The sequence below is a fragment of the Hyperolius riggenbachi genome, chromosome 6, assembly GCF_040937935.1.
Source record: "Hyperolius riggenbachi isolate aHypRig1 chromosome 6, aHypRig1.pri, whole genome shotgun sequence".
Classification (NCBI taxonomy): Eukaryota; Metazoa; Chordata; class Amphibia; order Anura; family Hyperoliidae; genus Hyperolius; species Hyperolius riggenbachi.
Genome location: NC_090651.1, coordinates 98,458,890 through 98,480,875, shown reverse-complemented (window position 1 = coordinate 98,480,875; position 21,986 = coordinate 98,458,890). Strand labels below are relative to the sequence as shown.

General features: G+C 44.6%; 1 protein-coding gene across 4 annotated transcripts in view; it reads left to right on the top strand.

Moving 5' to 3' along the window:
* Positions 1-21,986, top strand: part of LOC137521020 (torsin-1A-interacting protein 1-like) — a 40,989-nt gene that overhangs the window by 2,837 nt on the left and 16,166 nt on the right. For all 4 annotated transcript variants that reach the window (XM_068239731.1, XM_068239729.1, XM_068239730.1 and 1 more), the window contains 4 exons: positions 851-1,042; positions 3,437-3,553; positions 7,174-7,224; positions 14,785-14,814. In XM_068239731.1, the coding sequence (XP_068095832.1) occupies positions 851-1,042; positions 3,437-3,553; positions 7,174-7,224; positions 14,785-14,814 (390 nt within the window). The remainder of the gene's footprint in view (positions 1-850; positions 1,043-3,436; positions 3,554-7,173; positions 7,225-14,784; positions 14,815-21,986) is intronic.

Here is a 21,986-nt window from a genome sequence, read left to right as displayed (position 1 = left end):
GAAAAAAAATACAGCATAGTTATTTGTGTGCTAGGCACGGTACATACACATGTCTATCTCATCATGTCACATGTCACTTCGGGTATCCTTTTAAAGTGTACCTGAAGTGACATGATGATAAACATAGACACATATAGTACTACCGTGATGCTACTATGAAATTATCTGAAGTCCTTTTCTGTTTTCCAGTACACTATGAGTTAAAAAAAAAAAGAGAAGAGTTGTCTATGCAAAAGAGCTTGTCAAACAGCTAGTCGAATATGGTCAGTTTCCTGAAAAGTAAATAGAAATTAAAAGCCTGGTATCTGTGAGGGAGTAGACTTATAAGGTTTTAGTGCAGGAAAGTCCAAAGGGTCATTAGTCTTTTCTGTACTATTAATGTTGTATTTGCCATCTGTACTACACATAAAATTCATTATCTCATAAGTTTATTTTCACTTCAGGTTCACTTTGAAATCCTTTTTTAATGGTACCCTCCTTGGGCACCTCCTTACCCACAACTTTATATAGAGAGTGTAGTTCATTAGTACTGTAACTCCCACTAGAGTTGAGAGCAACCACTAGAACCATAAGATCAAAGACCTGAGTGGGAGATGGGCAGTTACCCACACTCCTGATGTACGGTTGCCAATAGCAATTCCTTCTGGTGAATAGCCAAAAAACACCCCAAACAATCGCACAATGATTGTAAAACATCCGAAATGACCATCAAGTTGATAGATAGATTATATATATATAATTTTTTTTTTTTTTTTTTTTTTTTTTTTTTTTTTTTTTTTTATTATTATAGTATTCCACCACAGGTTCCTGACAGGTGCAAATTCATGAATGACTTTTTATTTTCCTTTAGCTTCTGCAAAGGACAGCAAGACAACCAGAGCAACTCTGAACATCAGCATTAGCAAGATGCAGCATGTTGGTAATACAGACTTGGAAGAAAGTCCCACAAAAGGTTCTCCCAAGGCGAAGGGTCCAGGAAGCAAAAAGGGCAAACCGAATGTTAACAGACCGGGTGGCCCTAGCGCAGTCCCCCAAAACAGAAGTAAGTTATTCATTTTCCTGCTAACTGCTAATAGTGAGTTTGTATTAGATACAGAGACATTTACCTTGAGAGAGTTTGGGATGAAGGAGCTTCTCCATTTTCAAAGAAGTTCTTTAAAGGCCATACACCATACAACCTTGGTTGTTCAATCTTATAATTTCCATAAAAGCTTACCAAAACAACCTTTTCAAAGTATTTTCTGTCGGCTCTTATACTAAATAGATTTGGTTAGGTTGTACAATCAAGATTGTATGGTGTATGGCCACCCTAAGGTTGCCCTTACATCATTTGATATTGTGGCCTGTTCAACCTTCAGATTTGATAATTGTATTGATTTTAAAGCGAACATGGCTGATTGGCATGGATATTTTATACAGATGGCAGCAGCAGGAACATTCCCCATTCCCCATAGATTTAATGGTAAAATCAATTGGAAATGGCTGTGCAGTGTGTTGCCAGGCAATAGATTTCTCTCTGAGCAGATACGGGAGAAGGGGGGGGGGGGGGGGGGTTTGTCAGCATGTGAACAGTTAGTTATTGAAGATGATGTGTGAAAGCCAGGGCTGTAGAGTCGGTACAAAAATTATCAGACTCCGGCTCCTCAGTTTAACACACCTCTGACTCCAGGTACCCAAAATAGCTCCTACTCAGACTCCACATCCCTGGTGGAAACAGTAAAAATCATGTCATGTAAGCATCTAAACTACTTTGACAAGGACTAAATTGTGAAGGCTGGAGACTGGGTCAGTGCATCTTTAAAATGGCATCTCCTGTAGGTTACAGTATACAGTGGTTAATACCTACCAGAAGTTGTAGGAAGGAAAAATGGTGATCAATTGACTGGCCTGTGGGAGTCCAAGGTCCACTGACATGCATGGGGAGCGAAGGCTAGGCCTTCTGATCCCACAAAAGAGCTGAAAAACTGAATGCTGGCCGTGAGAGAAAGGTGTCAGAACGCACAGTGGATCATAGCTTGCCGTATATGGGGTAGCCACAGATCATGTAGAGCGACCGATGCCCTCTTCTGAAATCCTCTACAATGGGCACTTGAGCATCAAAACTGTTTTATGGAGCAATTTGAGGAGTTCGCCTGGTCTAGTAAATTACCATTTTCTTACCCTTGAAATTCTCTGAATTTTCCTCTAATTCAGGCATCTAATCCCACGGATCCCTGATTACAAAAAAAATAAAGTCTGGCCCATGGATGCCTCACTTTGCAACATAAAGGCTGGTAATGTTTTGGTGGTAGAAACCACAGGTCACTTCTTTGGTTGTTGAGTCAACTCATTTATGGGTCAGAGCGGTTTAAGCAGCACAAGGGGAACCTAGGCAAAATTAGGCTGGAATCTTTCATTCGGGTTTCCTTGATCGGAGATCGTATTGGGCATGATTCACAACGCCTTTTTTTTTTACCAGTTTTCCTCTGTCTCTGTTCTCACCTTATCTATGTTAAATTTTTAAGCTCCCAAAGAGCAAAGATATATTTAAAATAAGAAAAGTGGTATTGAAATGAAGTTAATCAGGAACAACTTACTTTGAACAATTATTTTGCTTGTAAATGTGCTGAAAGGTTATTTTTATTAATTGGGTGATAAATAAGTAATTTAGGAGACCTTTTGTGAATAGAGCCCATTGTATTCAGTGTCAGGCCAGCCTATGATTATATTAGGATTCTATGCCAACATTTTTAGCTGGCTGAGGGAGACAGAGCATAGTCACTAGCTGGTATACACAGACCTCACTTTGTACCATATAGTAGTTTGCCGCACACTCTAGTAAGACCGACCCTTACCTAGAGTCTGGAGAATCAGGATATGCATCTCCCTTAGTATGGGGAACTCGTGTTTGCCTTTTTAACTCGCTGTGAATAGTGGTGAATGAGAAGCATAATTGTACCCGCTTGTGTCTGAGGAGGAGGAGGCTACAGCAGACAAGGTTTATTTACCTGTATGACCGCCTCTTTCCATAGCAACTCGCGGTCCGCTCCATCCTCTTCACAGAAGTTCCCCCTTTAAAGGAGGAAGTATCGGTAGGATGGAGTGGAATGCCACAGCAAGAGGCGGTCAATACAGGTAAATTAACCCTCTCTGTCTGTCTGCCCACTGCGCTTTACTATTTATGTAAAAAAAAATATATAATATAATATAAATCTCCGCAGCTCGTTTATGGAGATTACACATGCAGGCTGTGACCATAGTCTTGTTTTAATTAATTGCCATAGAGTAAAGGGCTTCAGACATGCTGTCCAGGACACATGTATTCTTGTTAGGTTCTACTGTCGGCTAAATAAATTTAATGTAGAGACAGGTGTGCTTTAAACACAGCTGTGTAGACAAACTTCTCCACATCATCCAGCAGATGGAAATACGATTGTTTATTTCATTTTCACTTTAGAAGCATATAAGCGTAATGATCATGGTGACAGTGCAAGCGAAAGTGATGACGAAGAAGAGGATAGTGAAGAACAGGAACAACCTCCTGCTGTTGACTTCAACCGCTCTTCATCGACAGGTTGATTTTTTTTATTTACCGTACTTAGTTGGACTGTTGTGGTTGGTTTGCAAAACTGATATGTAAAGTGTCAAGAAAGACTTGTGGCTTAACCGGGGCTTCCTCCAACCCCATATGCACCGCTGAGTCCCTCTTCCCGCAGGGAAGGGTGGGGGGTGAAGCAGAGGGGGAAGCATAGTGTGCACTTTAAGATGCATACCAGTCACAACTCGCTACTCTTTTGTCCTGGTGTGCAAACCCATTGCCATTCTTCAGTGTCATGCCATACTTTACCCTTTGCTCCAATGAGAGGTTTGAAGAGCGGTCGTCTGAAGAAGAGGACTAGACCAGGATGTGCCAGCTCTTCCTGACTCCACTCTCTACTGGAGTGCTTTCAGATCTGAGGAGAATGTTTATTTCCAAAACTGACAACAGGGACTGGCAGAGAGTGCTGTATGTAATTCAGCATTACTGTCTTTTCAAACTTTTGTTTCCATATCATAATCTTTGTAAAACGTAAACGTGTGCCCTGCTGCTCCTCATGGGATTTTATAATTCTCTTCTACCACAGTATTACTTCTTTGTTTAGGCAGTAGCTGGTTTTAAAATGAGAGCTGGTTACACAAGAAGCACCTGTGACAATCAGAACTGCCTCATGCGTGTAATTGTACATGGGTGTAAGAATAACAACCATAATCAGTGGTTATTTCATTGAAGGTTGCATGATAAAACCATTATGACTCCCTATCCAATAAAGTGGCGACACTGTGTGAAATGGAAATAGACAAAATACAACCTAAAAATTATATACACCCTATATTTAATTGAAAATAGCACACAGACAACACAGCAAAGGTCAAAGAGAGTCTGCCATTTAATTTACCTCTTTATTTCCCAATTGTCTTAAGCATTAATCTCAAAGATAATTTGCATCCCGCGGCAGAACGAGGTATTTACCCGACCCCTAGTGAAAGAAGACTGAGGGGAGAGGCCGAGATTGACTGGAGCAGAGGCAGAGCTACTGTTCACGGCTCTGCCTCTTCCAGGAAGCAAAATTATGCGCAGAATTTTGCCTCAGGGATTTTGGGGGATAAATTCCTCGTTCTGCCACGGGGATGTGAGGAATCAGCTTTGATCTTAATTCTTAAGATAATTGGGCAATAAAAGGAGGTAAATTAAATTACTTCAGACTCTCCTTTAAGACCTCTTTTACACTTGTATTGCAAGTGTGCGTTACCCTGTTTTACCGCAGGGTGACTCAACAGCAGTGCAAGTGAATGGGGTGATTCACACAACGTTGCGTGTAAATGAATGACGCAGCGCAGTGTGTCACAGTGCGCATCCGCTGACCGACAGGAATCTCCGTGACATACTTGTTGCCCGGCAGGGAATAAGTCATGGAGTGGGGGGCGGAGCTATGCATATGACCCTGTCACGCACTCTGCCACAGGGTCATATGATTGTAGTTTGTTTGCGTGGAATGGGGCAGCAGCATCACATCAGAAAAAAAGAGTGTAAAACCGGCCTGAAAATGATAAATATTGATTTTTGAAAAATGTGTGATTATTTTGACTCTTAATCCTAGCAGGTTAAAGGGAACCTAAATTGAGAAGGATGTGGATTTTTCCATTTAAAATAATACCAGTTGCCTGACTCTCCTGCTGATCCTGTGTGTCTAATACATTCAGCCACAGCCCCGAGAACAAGCATTCAGATCAGATGCTCTGACTGAGGTCTGACTGGAATAGCTGCATGCTTGTTTCAGGTGTGTGATTCAGTCACTACTGCAGCCAAAGAGATCAGCAGGACTGACACGCCATCCATATCCCTCTGTTAGGCCTGGAACCCACTGAAAACCGCAAACGCAACCGCTAGCGTTTTGTCTGAGCGGTTTGCAAGCGGATTCATGCGCGTTTTTGGTCGTGTTTTGCAACATTGTATTTTTTTCCCCAGCGGGTGCCTAGCGTTTTGCGTTTTGCGTTTTTATCCTGATTGGTCCTGTGAATTATTTTTCATTTTGTTACAGTGTGCTGAACCGCAAAACGCTAGCAAAACCGCTCAGTTTAGGTTTTGCTGAGCGTTTCCGCTAGCGGTTCAATACTTTACATTGAAGCGCTAACGCTCCCAAAATGCTGCATGTCCTGCGTTTGCGTTTCTGAGAAACGCAAACGCTCCTGTGGAAGTTGCCCCATCCATTAACATTAGCCCAGCGTTTTGGCAAACTGCTAGCGTATCGCAGTGCTGCCAAAACGCTGCCAAAAGCGCTCCTGTGGGTTCCAGCCCTAAGGGTTCCTTTTAAATTTCAGACAAGGGCATGTTTACCACTATGTCCTCAGTCCTGCTTTGATCAACTTTCTGTAGACGTCAGGGATCTGAGTAGACCAGTTGCTGTAGTTTATTGTTAATAAACAAAAAATGATTTTGGCCAAATTTAGGGTTTAGTTTGTTTTTATGTTTTTTCTGCCCTGTCACTCACATTTCTATGGATTTCCTGAATCTTTTAATGATAGTGTGTAATACAGTTGATCAGATCAACAAATTATTTAAAGTTTTACATTGAGGGATCTTTTATCTTTATTACTGAAACCTTTTTAGAATGAAAAAACATTTTCAGTCTTTTCTTGCTCACGCACATCAAATTTAGACTGAACCTCCTTGTAAGTCAGTAAAATCAAAACCCCAATTGATAACTCCCGCTGCCCATCTCCGCCGCTCCCAGTGAAAACTCGCCTGTCTTTCCCCATGTAATCCTGTCTACCATGTCATTATTCTTCCCCCATCCTCTATTAAAACTCTTACCTGCTTTTCCCCTTTCTACCACAGCCCCCGTTATGGAGAGCGGTGCACCATTCCTATTGGGGTCAGATGGTTAAGAGACTGGTTTATGGATGCCTGAATAGGCATTCCCTGCTTCTCTGCAGCACTGATCTGAATATTGGGGGAGATGGAGGGGGAAGTGGAGGTGCAGCAAAGGAAGAATGGGGGTGAGAGGCAAAAGGGACATAATCTGTCTGTGAGGGAAAAATCCAAAGACAGTGGTAAGCACACTGTACAGATGCGGAACAGAGAGGAGGTCATTTACCAGATACATTGCCACTGATCTGTAGGGCGGCAATTACTTCATAATGTGACTGTGGCGTGTCCACTGTGTGTTAAAAATAAAAACTACATTTTTTTGTACCATTATTTCCATTAAGGTGGCCATTAATGATTCAATTTGCCAAACAGACTTTTACGAACGATTCTTCATATGAACTATCGAAAATGATCGTTTGGGACCTCTAATGGACAAAAATCTCCTAACCAATCCATTCAGAATAATGAAAAAAATTGATCCGAATTTTGGATCAATTTCATTAATCTGATCATAGTGGTTGGGAGAGTCTCGTCCATTAGTGGTCCCAAACAATCATTTCCGATCGTTCATATGAAGAATCGTTCGTTAATGATCATTCAGCAAATTGTAGCATTAGTGGCCACCTTTACATGGTCTCAGCATAAAGCAACTAAAGCACTCTTGTTTAACACAGACCTTCTGCAATGTACTGTAGGCAGACATGCAACCCAACTCTCAGAATCACTGGTGAGGATAACTTATGTTACATGGCTTATACGTTTTAATTTCATGTATTTTATTTCAGTCACTGAGAAGATACGGTCCTCCAAGACTATCTATTCCAGCAAGATTGATGGTATGTTTTATCTTGATGTTTAGCTTCCAAGGACAACAATGGTTGATTTGCATATATTCAGCAGTGATGCACTGGGAGACATCTCGGAGCTCTTGCCAACCTGAATTATCACAAATGCTTTCTGTTTTAAGAAAGTAAACTTTTGTTTTCCATAGCATTTTAGTAAGAGGGCTTATTGGACCGTTGTAGCCCCTTCACACACTCCAATGAGTTCTGGTTCACCATGAGCTTGCTGGTTAGTCTGTACCTCTGGGTGTTTCAAATCCTACTCCTAAAGCATCGTACACACGCTGTACTATAGGGAACGACGGGTCCGTCAGACCCTCCCGCTGGGCGGGCGTTCCAGCGTACAGTCTGTCAGGCAGACTGATAAGGCTGTTTCTGAACGATCCTTATCAGTCTGCCTGATCGTTTCTGAGCGGATCGGTCAGAAACAGCCTTATCAGTCTGCCTGACAGACTGTACACACGCTCTACTGTCGCTGGAACGCCCGCCTATCGGAATGGTCTGACGGACCCGTTGTTCCCTATAGTACAGCGTGTGTACGAGGCTATAGAGCCACATTAATCCATGCCATGCACTGATGAGGATCAACCAATCTGAGACAGTCTGTATGCATGTTGGATTATTATGGCTCTGTACAAATAACAAGCTGACGCATATTGTATTCCAGCAGATCTGGAGGCGTGTTTAGGTCACAGGGACAACAATGGATAATTTGCATATATTCAGCAGTGATGCACTGGGAGACATCTCGGAGCTCTTGCCAACCTGAATTATCACAAATGCTTTCTGTTTTAAGAAAGTAAACTTTTGTTTTCCATAGCATTTTAGTAAGAGGGCTTATTGGACCGTTGTAGCCCCTTCACACACTCCAATGAGTTCTGGTTCACCATGAGCTTGCTGGTTAGTCTGTACCTCTGGGTGTTTCAAATCCTACTCCTAAAGCATCGTACACACGCTGTACTATAGGGAACGACGGGTCCGTCAGACCCTCCCGCTGGGCGGGCGTTCCAGCGTACAGTCTGTCAGGCAGACTGATAAGGCTGTTTCTGAACGATCCTTATCAGTCTGCCTGATCGTTTCTGAGCGGATCGGTCAGAAACAGCCTTATCAGTCTGCCTGACAGACTGTACACACGCTCTACTGTCGCTGGAACGCCCGCCTATCGGAATGGTCTGACGGACCCGTTGTTCCCTATAGTACAGCGTGTGTACGAGGCTATAGAGCCACATTAATCCATGCCATGCACTGATGAGGATCAACCAATCTGAGACAGTCTGTATGCATGTTGGATTATTATGGCTCTGTACAAATAACAAGCTGACGCATATTGTATTCCAGCAGATCTGGAGGCGTGTTTAGGTCACAGGGACAACAATGGATAATTTGCATATATTCAGCAGTGAGTCACTGGGAGACATCTCAAGCTCACTCTAACCTGAATTGTCGCAAATACTTTGTTTTAAAAAAGGAAACTTTTTTGTTTTTTATCTTGGTGAAACTTAAGGCTCATACACACATCAGACCATAGTCTTTTGAAAATGAAAGATCACAGACCAATTTTTCTCCCTTCCATGTAGTATGAGAGCCATACCTACACAGTCTATTCTATGGAGCTGAACTCCCCATCAGACAGAAATCTTTGCAAGATGCTGCACACAAAGATGCTGTGGACATTCAAAAGATCAGTATCTGCAAAAGATCTGTTCCTGCAAAAATGCATTCATAGTCTATGATATCTGCAGATCATCATACACACCTTGTTTAACAGACATTCATCTGCAGATCAGATCCACCAGGATGGATTTTCAGATCTGCAGATGATTGTCTGATCTGCAGATGAATGTCAGTTAAACAAGTTGTGTATGAGGATCTGCAGATCTCATAGACTATGAATGCAGTTTTCAGGAACGGATCTTTGGCAGGAACAGATCTTTTGCAGATACTGATCTTTTGTGTCTGTACAGCATCTGTGTGTGCAGCATCTTGCAAAGATTTTTTTCTGATGGGGAGTTCAGCTCCATAGAAAAGACTGTGAAGAGTATGGCTCATATACTACATGGAAGGGGGTAAAATTGGTCTGTGATATTTCATTTTCAAAAGACTATGGTCTGATGTGTGTATGTGGCCTTATTTAGAGCACAGGAACCAGACCTAGCAATATAAGAGCAAGGAAACCCAGCCGTCAGTTGATAGAAACAGAGAAGCTCCAGTACTCCCTCTTTGTGAACAAGCAGAATGGTTTGGACTAATTCGCTGGTAGGGATGATCAATGAGATGCAAATAATTTTGTATGCATATTTATGCAGCTTGAAAATGAACCAATCAAATCCTAATGAGGTAAAATTCGATTGGTCCATTTTCAAGCTGCATAAATTTGCATATAAAATTTGCAAAATCCTGCATCAACTCAAAATGATTTACATCTCATTGACCACCTCTTATTACCAGTTCACGTCCTGCATTACTAGTTTGAAATCCAGCTAAAAATCTCTGCTAGAAAATGGTTTTGCATACAGATGAGAGCCATACACTCTAGTGTGGCACGGATGTCCTGTAAGTAATAGCTGGTTATGTGCATTAGAACTGATAAATGGCCCTGAAGAAGAAACAGTCTAAAGAGCAGATTTGTTTGCAGACTATTTTTGTTGACTCCTGCAGCAGCATCATTTTACATGTGGAGGAAATTAATTGTCTCAATAACAGGTGAGTAAGAAATTCGTTTTTAGGTTACATTAAAAGATTTCAGCAATTGGCAAGTGTTGTAGAGTTTTAGATTTCTAGACATGGAGACGCGCATGTGAGAAACCCAGTATGCAGTCATGCAGGTTGACTAGTGTGATTGAAAGGAGAAGCTTACTGTTAGTTAGGGTTGGCATCTGGAATATCAAGACAAGACAGATAACTTTTACATTGCACTTTTCTCCTGGATGACTCAAAGCACTTGAGCTGTAGCTACTAAGGTGCACTCAGCAGGCAGTATTTTATTATTATTATTATTTATTGTATTTATAAAGCGCCAACATCTTACGCAGCGCTGCACAATAGATAAATGGGTTAACATACAGGTAGAACATACGGAAACTCACAACAAAACAAGATCATGCAAATGATTTGATAACAATACAGTGTCATAGGTCAAAATAGAGACTGTTCGAGTCTACAAGAGGGGTGGTTGCGAGTAAGATTGCATAATCAAGCTGGATACGTTATGGAGGAGGGCCCTGCCGGAGGCTTACAATCTAAAGGGTGGGGTGGAGACAATAGGTGCGTCTTTTGAGAGGGGGTCTAACAGAACATATTATAGTGCTGGTGTAGGGGGGTATGCGAGCGTGAAGAGGTGAGTCTTGAGAGCTTGTTTGAAGGAATTAAAGGTGGGGGCGAGTCTGACGGCTGGTGGGAGAGAGTTCCAGAGAGTAGGGGCGGCCCTGGTGAAGTCCTGCAATCGAGCGTGTGACTGAGTTATGCGTGGTGCGACTAGGCGCAGGTCATTGGAGGATCGGAGGGGGCGGGCTGGTATGTGCCTGTGGACCAGATCAGAGATGTAGTTTGGGCAGGTCTTGTGCACTGATTTGTAGGCAAAGCACAGGATTTTGAAATTGATCCTAAAGCTGATGGGGAGCCAGTGTAGTGCTTTACAGAGCGGAGTTGTAGAGGCGCTGCGGTGAGAAGAATGTATCAGTCTGGCTGCCGCATTCATTACCAATTTAAGTGGGTCAGTACGGTTAGAGGGGAGGCCAGATAAAAGAGAATTGCAGTAGTCTAGGCGGGAGATGACAAGGGCGTGGATAAGGAGTTTAGTGGTGTCAGGGGACAGGTAGGAGCGGATCTTGGAGATGTTGCGGAGGTGGAAGTTGCAGGATCTGGCAATACCTTGGATGTGGGCGGTAAAGGAAAGTTCAGAGTCCAGAGTAACGCCTAGACAGCGGGCTTGGGAGGTAGGGCGGATTATAGTATTTTCAATAGTGACGTGCAGATCTGGGAGGGGTGCAGCTGTGCGGGGTGGGAATATTAGAAGCTCAGTCTTGTCCAAATTAAGCTTCAGGTACCTGGCAGCCATCCAGGAGGAAATGGATGTGAGGCAGTCAGAGACTTTGTCCATGGTAGAGGAGGAGAGGTCTGGGGTGTGGAGATATATCTGGGTGTCGTCGGCATACAGGTGGTAATTGAAGCCCATGGAGGAGATGATTTTGCCAATTGAGGCAGTAGCAGTGTTATGCTGGGAATACACAATGTTTTTTTTCCAGCAGATAGATGGGTTAGAAAGATAATTTCCGACATGTCCGATCTCACGTTCGATCATTTTGCCGCTTGATTTCTGATAGAAGTGAATGGAAAAAGATAAAAATGAGCGAAAGATAAGAAAAATGAGCTGAAGATATGAGAATCGAGTTGAGAATCAAGCGCCAAGAACAATTGAGTGGCAGAACTGCATAGTGTATTCCCAGCATTAGGGAGTCTAGCCCATAGACCTCTTACTGAATAGGTGCAGGCTTACTAAACAGGAAGAGCCAAGATTCGTACGCAGGCCCTCCTGTTTTAGTGGCAGAGCCATTAACCATTACACTATGCAGCCACTGCAGTATGGTATCTAGAAAGGAGGATAGCTGTATTTTTTCTTTGATGGGTAGCCAGTGGTGGATGTAACTGAGTGGAGCATAATCTGAGGAGCAGGAAGAGATGTGACTAAATGGATAGACTGGAGGCATACATGTAAAAAAAGACTCCGAATTAAGCCGCTTGTAGAATATCATCAATGCTGCTGGTATTCTTCGGAGGCATCTGCCTACATCTAAGTTTACTAGAGGTGGTCCTTTAGATACTAATTATTTTGGCTTGCATACAGATTTAGTATTTATTTTAGTATTTTATTTAATTCTTTATTATAGAGGGCCTTTGCACTCAGTTGTGGTGTGCTGCGATCACAATTTTCAGTTTGTGCCAAGTGTGCGTTTTGCTGCGATTTTAGGGTGCGATTGGCACGTTCGATTTTGTTTTCCAACATTGAAAGGGGAAAAAAAACGGTGGGAACTTTTTCGAATGGAAAATCACATTGTATATTGCATAGCACTGCATTTGTTATGTGATTTGAATGTATTTCTGTTGTCTTGACGCGAATGCAAATGCAGATGAAAATTGCAACACACCACTGAAGAAGGTGCACTTCCATTATTTTGCCGGTGTTTTTGATTGTCAAAACGCATGTGCTTTAAAAATTGGATCAAAGCGCATGCAGTGTGGAAAGGCCCTTAAAGTGACCCAGAGATGACAAAAGAGTTTTACTTACCTGGGGCTTCCTCCAGCCCCACAAGCATGCATGCGTCCCTCGCCGTCTTCCCGTTCACCTCCGTTCATTGGCAATCAGCCCCGATAACGGGCTCAGTTGGCTCCAGTCTGAGTCAGCCAGGGTCTTCTGTGCATGCGCAGAAGACCCCAGCTGACTTCACTGAGCCAAATACCGGAGCTGATTACCGCTAAACGGAGGACCGCGGGAGGACGGTGAGGGACACATCTATGCTTATAGGGCTGGAGGAAGGGTAAGTAAAAAAAACGTTGTATTTTGCTGTCTGTGGTACACTTTAAGGCCTGGGACCAGCATGCAGCCAGGGGCATAACTACAGGGGGAGCAGCCCCTGCAACTGCAGAGGGGCCCAGAGGTGTCGGGAAGCCCCAACTACTAACCTTCTCTTGATACTTCAGATCAGGTGTTTTTGCGGCTACGCATGTTATGGGTGTGAAGATCCTGATGGCCACACTTGTTTTATGACCCTTGTGGATGGGCCCCCAGGCTGTGAGCGTCATCAAGGGGAGGGTTGTGAACATTAAGAGAGCCCCATCAAAGTTTTGCTGGGGGCCCCCAAGATTCATAGTTGCGCCCCTGCATGCCGAGCTTTGGAATAGCTGGTATTTTCCTCAAATTTCAATCAAGGCTCCTCCAGCATTTTTAGTGATTTGCACACGGCACTATCCCATGGATACTGTCCAGTGTTTAACTAAAACATCTCACTTGTGTGGTACAACAACTGAGGACCGGTTCACACGCACACTTGCACGTCATTTACTGCGGTTTATGCAAACACATTATTTTGATCACTATTTTTTTCCACTGTCTAGAAGTCTGTTTGCTCCAGGGTCCATTAGCACCACACTCCTGTGTCCCCCTGCAGGAGGAAAAATGACCATCACTGGGAATCTCCACTGAAAGTCGACAAATGCTTTTCTTTACGCTTGCAAAAAAGCATTTGTACAAGACTCTGGGTAGGTGGTTCAGACATCCGTCTGAACCAGCCCTAAAGATCCGTACACACACTGGTCTAAACTCTGAGTGACGGACCATAATTACTGCCATGGGGGGGGGGGGGGGGGGGGGCGATATGGTCCCCCCTGATACTATGACCTCTCCTCCTCTCTGAAGAATACCAGTACTGGTTGTATTGGATTGTAGTGGATGTATTAGTGGGATTCTAGTGTGTGGATGGGTGCAGTAGCATAGCTAAGGAGCTGTGGGCCCTGATGCAAGTTTTACAATGGGGCCCCCCAAGCACTCTATACATATGGCGCACCAAAACCTGCCAGTTGGAAACTACAGTGTCAGAGGTGCAGGAAGGGGATGAGGAACAGTTTGTTAATGATTACCACTATTCAAAGTATCTATAGAAGTAATTATTATGCGCACAGGATTAATAGAGCTAATACTGTAGTTGAGGAGGGCCCTTTGGGGCCCCTCTGGCCTAAGGGCCCCGATGCAGTCGCTGCCTCTGCACCCCCTATTGCTACGCCCCTGGATGGGTGTATGGGAGCGCTCCACTAGCAGGCACATTTTAATTGATTTTAGATTGGGTGACCTGTTGATGCAACATATAATATATAAGTGTTATTTTGTATTTTTTCTATGCCATGAGTGATGGCACCTTTTCCTTATTATTGTTGTTGCTGCTCCCACCACCAGAAGCTGCTCCATTACACACGCTCATTGTTTCTCTGTTCCCCCACTTCATAGCAAAAGACGCGTCGGGTGCAAAGATTGATGACACGTCTGTACAGCGTTGTTAGTGCACTGCCACCTTTGGCTAACGATGCATCTGTTGCACGTACTACAGAGCAGCTTCCAGCGGGTGGGGAGGTGCTAAAAACAATGCCATTGGGTGATGCTCGGCCATTGCCAAAGGTCCAATATGCCAGATCTTTAGCGATCTTCTTTGGGCCAATGTACACACTCTGAGCTGTTGCCCAATTCCCAGTCATGGCGGTCGTTATAGTCCCTCACGGCTGAGTTCAGACCAGTGTGGCAATAAGTGTCATTCTCTGTACAATATACAGTGTGGTATTAAATTCAATACAGATGTTTGTATAGAATCTAACAGAACTTTGAATTTTCTGTATGCTGTAATATGTGCAACTGCCAGTAGGTGGTGCACATACACCATTATAACTGTTGATAGGCATTGTGTGTATTCCCTGTAAAATGCAGCTCTTGACTGTTCCATCTCTAGCTTTCACATACTGCACATTTCTGCTTATTCTCCATTTTAAATCATGTCCTTTTTCATTCAACAGAAGCACAGCCCAGACAGCGAGCAAAAAAAGGTAACCTTATGTGGATTTTATTAGAATCTCAGCATTTTATATTGACTGTATACTTTCATATTGGCCTTGCACCAAGAGTGCTTCTTCCAGCTGATGAAATGTTACCTGTAACTACTCCCTGGACTATGCAGGGTGCACATGGGTGACAATAATGAAGTATGCGCTTGTGTAAGGGTCCTTTCTCACTGCTTCCATTGTGGCCCATCTCAACAGACAATAGCAACGTGATGCAGTTGTATTTTAATGGTATGATCACATTTATGCATCAGTGGTTTATCAGTTTTCTGTCAGAAAAATGCATGCTATGCATTTAACAGATGAGCTGCACGTTTACAGTTGCAGTGAAGCACACTTTTTTTTTTTTTCAATACAAAATATTAACAATGGTACATCTTATGAGAGTACATCCAAGTCTTTCACATGCTATTGACATAATCTTCTATCGCTGATGGGTATAAATGATTAGAACAGAACTCGCCACGTCCAATGTTTATGCAGCGGAGAGAGAGGGTAGGGGTGACAAGGGGCTGAGGAAGGGAAAAGCGAGGGAAGGATTCAACACAAAAGGGGGAAGAACAAAATGTAGGCAATTTCACCATACTATAGCATCACATTGGTCATTCTTATATATGTTGATTATATCCATAAAGTTATAACCATATCATGTTGATTAGCACCATAAAGTACTATTACAGCATGATGAGATATATATGTTGCTTCCACAGAATCAGAATCAGAATCATTTATTTCGCCACGTACAACGGGGGTTGTACCCGGAATTATTTTTGGCGGTGATGGTACGGTAACAGCAGAAACATAGAAATACACAAAGTAGTTTCAGAGATATACAAGCAGTCATCATCAGAGATATACAAGCAGTCACATTACACAAAACATTTAGCTAGATGGGTCCGTCTGAATGCTATGTCGAGCAGAGCTGCCTGCTACATTCTGTGCGGCGCTCAACTGCTCTGCAGCGATAACAGACACCCCACCGCATGTCTTGGAGAAGGCAGGTGGTGAGAGAGACAGAGAAAAAAGGAGCGATAGAAGAGAGATAGAATCCGAGGGTCCCCATATGTGGAGAAAAACAGGCCATGCTTGCAGAAATGAAGTCCTTAGGTTACGGCCTGGTGCAGTGCAGAATGGTGGGAAACTGATGCCATACATCGAAAGATTAGGCTCAGGCTTACGACCTGATCCAGTGCAGGTGGCAGTGTTCTCCCCAGAATTTTTTTCCAGCCGGGTGGCATGAAAAAGTAGCCGGGTGGCGTGCGAGGGGGGAATGCAGGGCTGGTGCAACTCTGCTTACAGAATAAAGAAAGGATGAGGAGGCAAGCCAATGTACCTGCTAAGTACACACATTGCAATTTTCTGACTGATTTACTGTCAGATCGATTATTCCCAACATGTCTGATGTGAGTTCCGATTCTCTGTTCACTGCTATAGGAAATCAAATCGGACATGTTGGGAATAATCGATCTGACAGTAAATCTGTCAGAAAATTGCATTGTGTGTACCTAGCATTAGGGAGTGATTGTTTCCGATTAAGGTGCCCAGGACCCCTTTTCAGCGGACCTGAACTCAGAACTTCCTCTCTGCTTTAAACAATACGCAACAGCATAATTTAGCAAGCAACCTTTAAATAAAAGCATTTCTTTGTTACAGCTGATACAAATCCTAAAATAAATCCGCAGTTTCTACTTCCTGCTTTCTTGGAAGCAGACATATTGTTACCATTCAGTGCTTTTCACATGAGCCTATCTGAAATGGCAGTCATGTGACACAGGAAGAGCTCAAATTACAGACTAAACTCTCTAAATACAGGGTGCATTTCTCTCTGTTTTCCTTCTGTCCTGTGGAAGAGTTCAGCTCCACTAAGTTCCTGCAGTGTGATTGTGAAGGGTGCCTCTCTCTTCTCATTGACAGGAGAGAGGCGCCGCCATAACATAGATCCTACTACTCATGGCAGGGCGGGAGGGAGAATTGGAGCAGGAGTGCCGCCCCTTACAACCTGCCCAGCCAATCCCTGACTCGCCAGAAAGCATGAGGTAACAGGCAGAGGAGCGCTCCTGCAGGGTACAGTCTCAGCTTTCACGTGTGTGTGTTGTGTGTGTTGTGTGTGTGTGTTGTGTGTGTGTGTTGTGTGTGTGTGTTGTGTGTGTGTTGTGTTTGTGTGTGTGTGTGTGTGTGTGTGTGTGTGTGTGTGTGTGTGTGTGTGTGTGTGTGTGTGTGTGTGTGTGTGTGTGTGAGAGCTGGCACTGGTTTATAGCAGGCAATGGAGCGCTTCTATGTGCAGTTTAAAAAGGTTTACAGCAGTGGATTTTAGAAGCTAGGTGGGCACATGAGAACAAGTGGGCGGGGTTTCAAATCAGCCAGGCGGCCCGCCCACCTAATTAGCCCTGGGGAGAACACTGAGTGGTCGGCATGGGAATGGCTGGCTGTAGTGCAGTGCGTCCAGGGTGGGAGGGCTGCAATGGCATTCCAGCCTGGAAGGAAGAATGCATTGTTACAGAAGGTAATAGCTTGATCAGAGTCTATCCATGTTCCCCCTTTTTTGTACCCAAATCTCCTGCTTGTCTTGGGCTGATAACCTTAGTTTGTCCAGTCTCATTAGCTTGTTGACTTCTTGAAATACCGGTGGATCCATTCCATAGAGGCATCTGGTGCTCTTCCACATTCTAGCGATCTGCAATCTAGCACATATAGGATGAACCTAAAGAGAGATTTTTTTTTTTTTTTTTTTTTTTTTTTTGGCTTACCTAAGATTCTTGCCTACGCCACATGGACCCATCTCTCTTGCTGTTCGCACCACTCTCCCACCGCTGCAGCCCACTCGCTCTACTCTCTGTATGATAGCAGAGCTCAGTAAGTCGGTCAGAAGCCCAATTTCATGGGATCCTGAGCCTGTGATCACTGTGAGCCCATCGCCTTGGCTCACAGTGATCACAGGATCAGGAGCCAATGAAATCTGCTCCTGACCAGTTTACAGAGCTCTGCTGTCTTACCGACAGCAGAGAAAGTGGGCTTCAGCATCAGGAAAGCAGCACAAACAGCAAGGGAGACGGGGTCTTTGCAGCCTGACATCAGTGAGCTGCGTTTTTTTTGTTTGTTTGTTTGTTTGGTTTTTTTTACTCAGAAGTCTCTGGTCCTTAAAGAGAACCTGAGATGAGAAGCGTCTTGAGAATGTTTTGAGTGACCAGAAAGAAGGTACCTCTGATACCTTATGATACCAGCTTTGTATTGTAAATGTTATGCAAACATATGCAGCTTGAAATTGGACCAATCAATTTAAACTTGAGTGGGACTTGATTAGTCCATTTTCCAGCTGCATATATTTGCGTAAAATTTTACATACATTTGCATAAACTCGGAAGTGGTGCTGTGCACATCAATGCAGATAAATAATTCAGGTATAAGTTCACTCCCTTTTTGCCTGTAGTGAGTGCTAGGTGTGTGATGTAGTCCAGTTGTTGGGGTCCGCACATCAATGCAGATAAATCATTCAGGTATAAGTTCACCCCCTTTTTGCCTGTAGTGAGTGCTAGGTGTGTGATGTAGTCCAGTTATTTGAGCTCTGCACATCAATGCAGATAAATAATTCAGGTATAAGTTCACCCCCTTTATGCCTGTAGTGAGTGCTAGGTGTGTAATGTAGTCCAGTTATTGAAGCTCTGCACATCAATGCAGATAAATCATTCAGGTATAAGTTTTGTTTGAAGGCGCTGCCATATCTCCTGCTGTGCAAGTTGAACGTAAGTATACTAGTGGGCAGCTGCATTCACTGCTTCACATGCAGTGTTCTCCCCAAGCCCATTTAAGTGGGCGCTCCGCCCGGCTCCGCCCTGGCTCCCGCCCGGCTGCTGCTCGCTGTCACATTCTCTTAGCCAGCATGTGCAGAGGGGCGAGCAGAGCAGTGAATAATAATGAACAGGGGCGGGACACTCGCAGCTCTCGGTCCTGAGCCCTGTGTGCACAGGAGGTGGGCAGAGCAGTGAATATTAATGAACAGGGGCAGGACACTCGCAGCTCTTGGTCCTGAGCCCTGTGTGCAGAGGAGGCGGGCAGAGCAGTGAATAGTAATGAACAAGGGTGGGACACTCGCAGCTCTCGGTCCTGAGCCCTGTGTGCAGAGGAGGCGGGCAGAGCAGTGAATATTAATGAACAGGGGTGGGACACTCGCAGCTCTCGGTCCTGAGCCCTGTGTGCAGAGGAGGCGGGCAGAGCAGTGAATATTAATGAACAGGGGTGGGACACTCGCAGCTCTTGGTCCTGAGCCCTGTGTGCAGAGGAGGCGGGCAGAGCAGTGAATAATAATGAACAGGGGCGGGACACTCGCAGCTCTCCTCATTCAGCGAGTCAACAGCAGAGAGTGTGAGGAGAACTGAATTGAAACATGTGCAGACTGCTGGGGGAGATGACCATTAGTTGCAGCCCGGCAGTACATGGTAATATACAGTATATACTTATAGTCTGTATAGTGTGCTCCCTCCTTTGCATTCCTGGGATTCTTTTATGTTTACTTTTTGTCAGTCAGGAACAATAAATTGCAGGAATGGAGTGGAAAGGGCACACTATGCTACTGCAGAGTATATATCACTGTGTGACAGCATGGCTGATTCCTTATCATCTTATGTCAGTCCTGCTGGAGAGACAGAAGGCTCTGCACATTTGCTTTAGGTGCCCATTAACAGTACAATTTTTCTTTCAGATTTGATTTTTCTACGCCATTTGAATGATCAAAACTAATCTGATGGCAGTTATCGATAGTTCCCATTAACAGATCAATTTAGGAAGGTTTTACATTACAATTCAATCATAAAATCAAACTTTTGAATCAATATTCCCCCCCCTTTGCAAAATGACCAAAGAATTGTTTCACATCGATTTACGCCACATAAGGCACATTTTTCTATGGGTCTGAACATAAAAATTGTGTTGAAAGATCGAATCTGAGGGAAAAATTTTACTGTTAATGAGCACCTTTAGTTACGGTGATCACAGCTGCCAGATGCTGCTGATCCCCATAAAGCTAAACTGCAACGGCTTTTGCAGGGAACAGCACAACCTAAGAGGCTATGATTTCATATGTCTCTCCATCACCATTTGGTACACCCTACAGATTAATATTATTATTATTATTATTATTATTATTTAGTATTTATATAGCGCCGACATGTTACGCAGCGCTGTACAGTGTATATCTATCTATCTATCTATCTCTCTCTTGTCACTAACTGTCCCTCAAAGGAGCTCACAATCTAATCCCTACCATTGCCATATGTCTATATTATGCAGTGTAAGTACTGTAGTCTAGGGCCAATTTTAGGGGGAGCCAATTAACTTATCCGTATGTTTTTGGAATGTGGGAGGAAACCGGAGTGCCCGGAGGAAACCCACGCAGACACGGAGAGAACATACAAACTCTGTTGCAGATAGTGCCCTGGCTGGGATTCGAACCAGGGACCCAGAGCTTACATTCCCATCTGCTTCCTGCAACGATGTCCAGGAACCACCTGAGGGGAGAGCTGCACTGCAATTGGGGGCAATGGTGCAGTTTGCCCTTATGGAAGCGCTAGTCCTGAATTCCCCCTCGCACCCCACCCGGCAAATTTTTTATGCCACCCGGCTGGGAAAAAATTCTGGGGAGAACACTGACATCCACTTTGAAAAATATAAATAAATACATTTTTAGATTAGAATTAGCACATAATTTGCATCTGTTTTGCATTCAAAGCATGTATTTAGTTCCAGAGGGGCTCTGCATTGCCTCTGTAGGCTTGCATTGCAGGTGCATCCTTAAGCGCTGTCACTTATCTGTCTGTTTATAAACTCGGAGGTATTTGCAGATCATTGATCAACCCTAGTAATTACTAATTCTGTATTTTATACCAATTCTGTATTTTGTATATTGGTTATGCCATTGTCAGTATTATGTACCCCTTGTTTGTCTATTACCGTATTTTTCGGACCATAAGACGCACTTTTTCTCCCCCAAACATGGGGGGAAAAAGTGCCTGCGTCTTATGGTCCAAATGCTGAAGTTTCTGCCCGGCACCAGTTGTCCCCCCCACCGTTAAAATCACATGTCCGCACGGCTGCCTCGTCCCCCGTCTGTCTAAAGCCTGTGTGTGGCTTGCAGGCTTGTAATGCACAGTTTCTGTGTCCCCCGAGGCTGCCGCGTCCCTTTATACATTGTTTCCGCCCCCCGTCCTCCTCTGCCCCATCCCCACGGACTCCTTCCCCTGGCTCTCTAATGTGGGGCTATGTGGGGAGTGTGAAGGCTGCTGCGGCTTACCATTGGATTATAGCGCCGAACATCGGTAAATCCGCCGCCTGAACAGCCGCTGGGTGGTCCGTGCACATTGCTGAAACCTCTCTGCCTTCACGTCCGCATTGGTGATGTAAGCGGAAGTGAAGGCAGAGAGGCTTCGGCAATGTGCACGGACCACCCAGCGGCTGTTCACGCGGCGGATTTACCGATGTTCAGCGCTATAATCCAATGGTAAGCCGCAGCAGCCTTCACACTCCCGCATAGCCCCACATTAGAGAGCCAGGGGAAGGAGTCCGTGGGGATGGGGCAGAGGAGGAGGGGGGTGCAGAGGACGACGGGGGGGCGGAAACAATGTATAAAGGGACGCGGTAGCCTCGGGGGACACAGAAACTGTGCATTACAAGCCTAGAAGCCACACACAGGCTTTAGACAGACAGGGTGTCACAGGATGCACTTAAGAGAAAACGTGGCATTTTAGAGGAGGGGGTGCACTTTAGAGGACCCAGGGGGACACTTTGGAGGACCCAAGGGGCACTTTGGAGGATCCAGGGGGCACCTTGGAGGACCCAGGGGGGCACCTTGGAGGACCCGGGGGGGCACCTTGGAGGACCCGGAGGGGGCACTTTGCAGGACCCGGGAGGGCACTTTGCAGGACCCGGGGGGGCACTTTGCAGGACCCGGGGGGGCACTTTGCAGGACCCGGGGGGGCACTTTGCAGGACCCAGGGGGGCACTTTGGAGGACACGGTGGCCACCTAAGAGGACATGAGGGGCATGGATGAGGACACAGGGGGACAGAGGACCACACGGGGGCAGTGGAGGTCACAAGAGAGACCCTAAAGGTACAAAGGGAACTCAAGAGGTACAAGGGGGACATATAAATTGGGGAGGGGAGAATA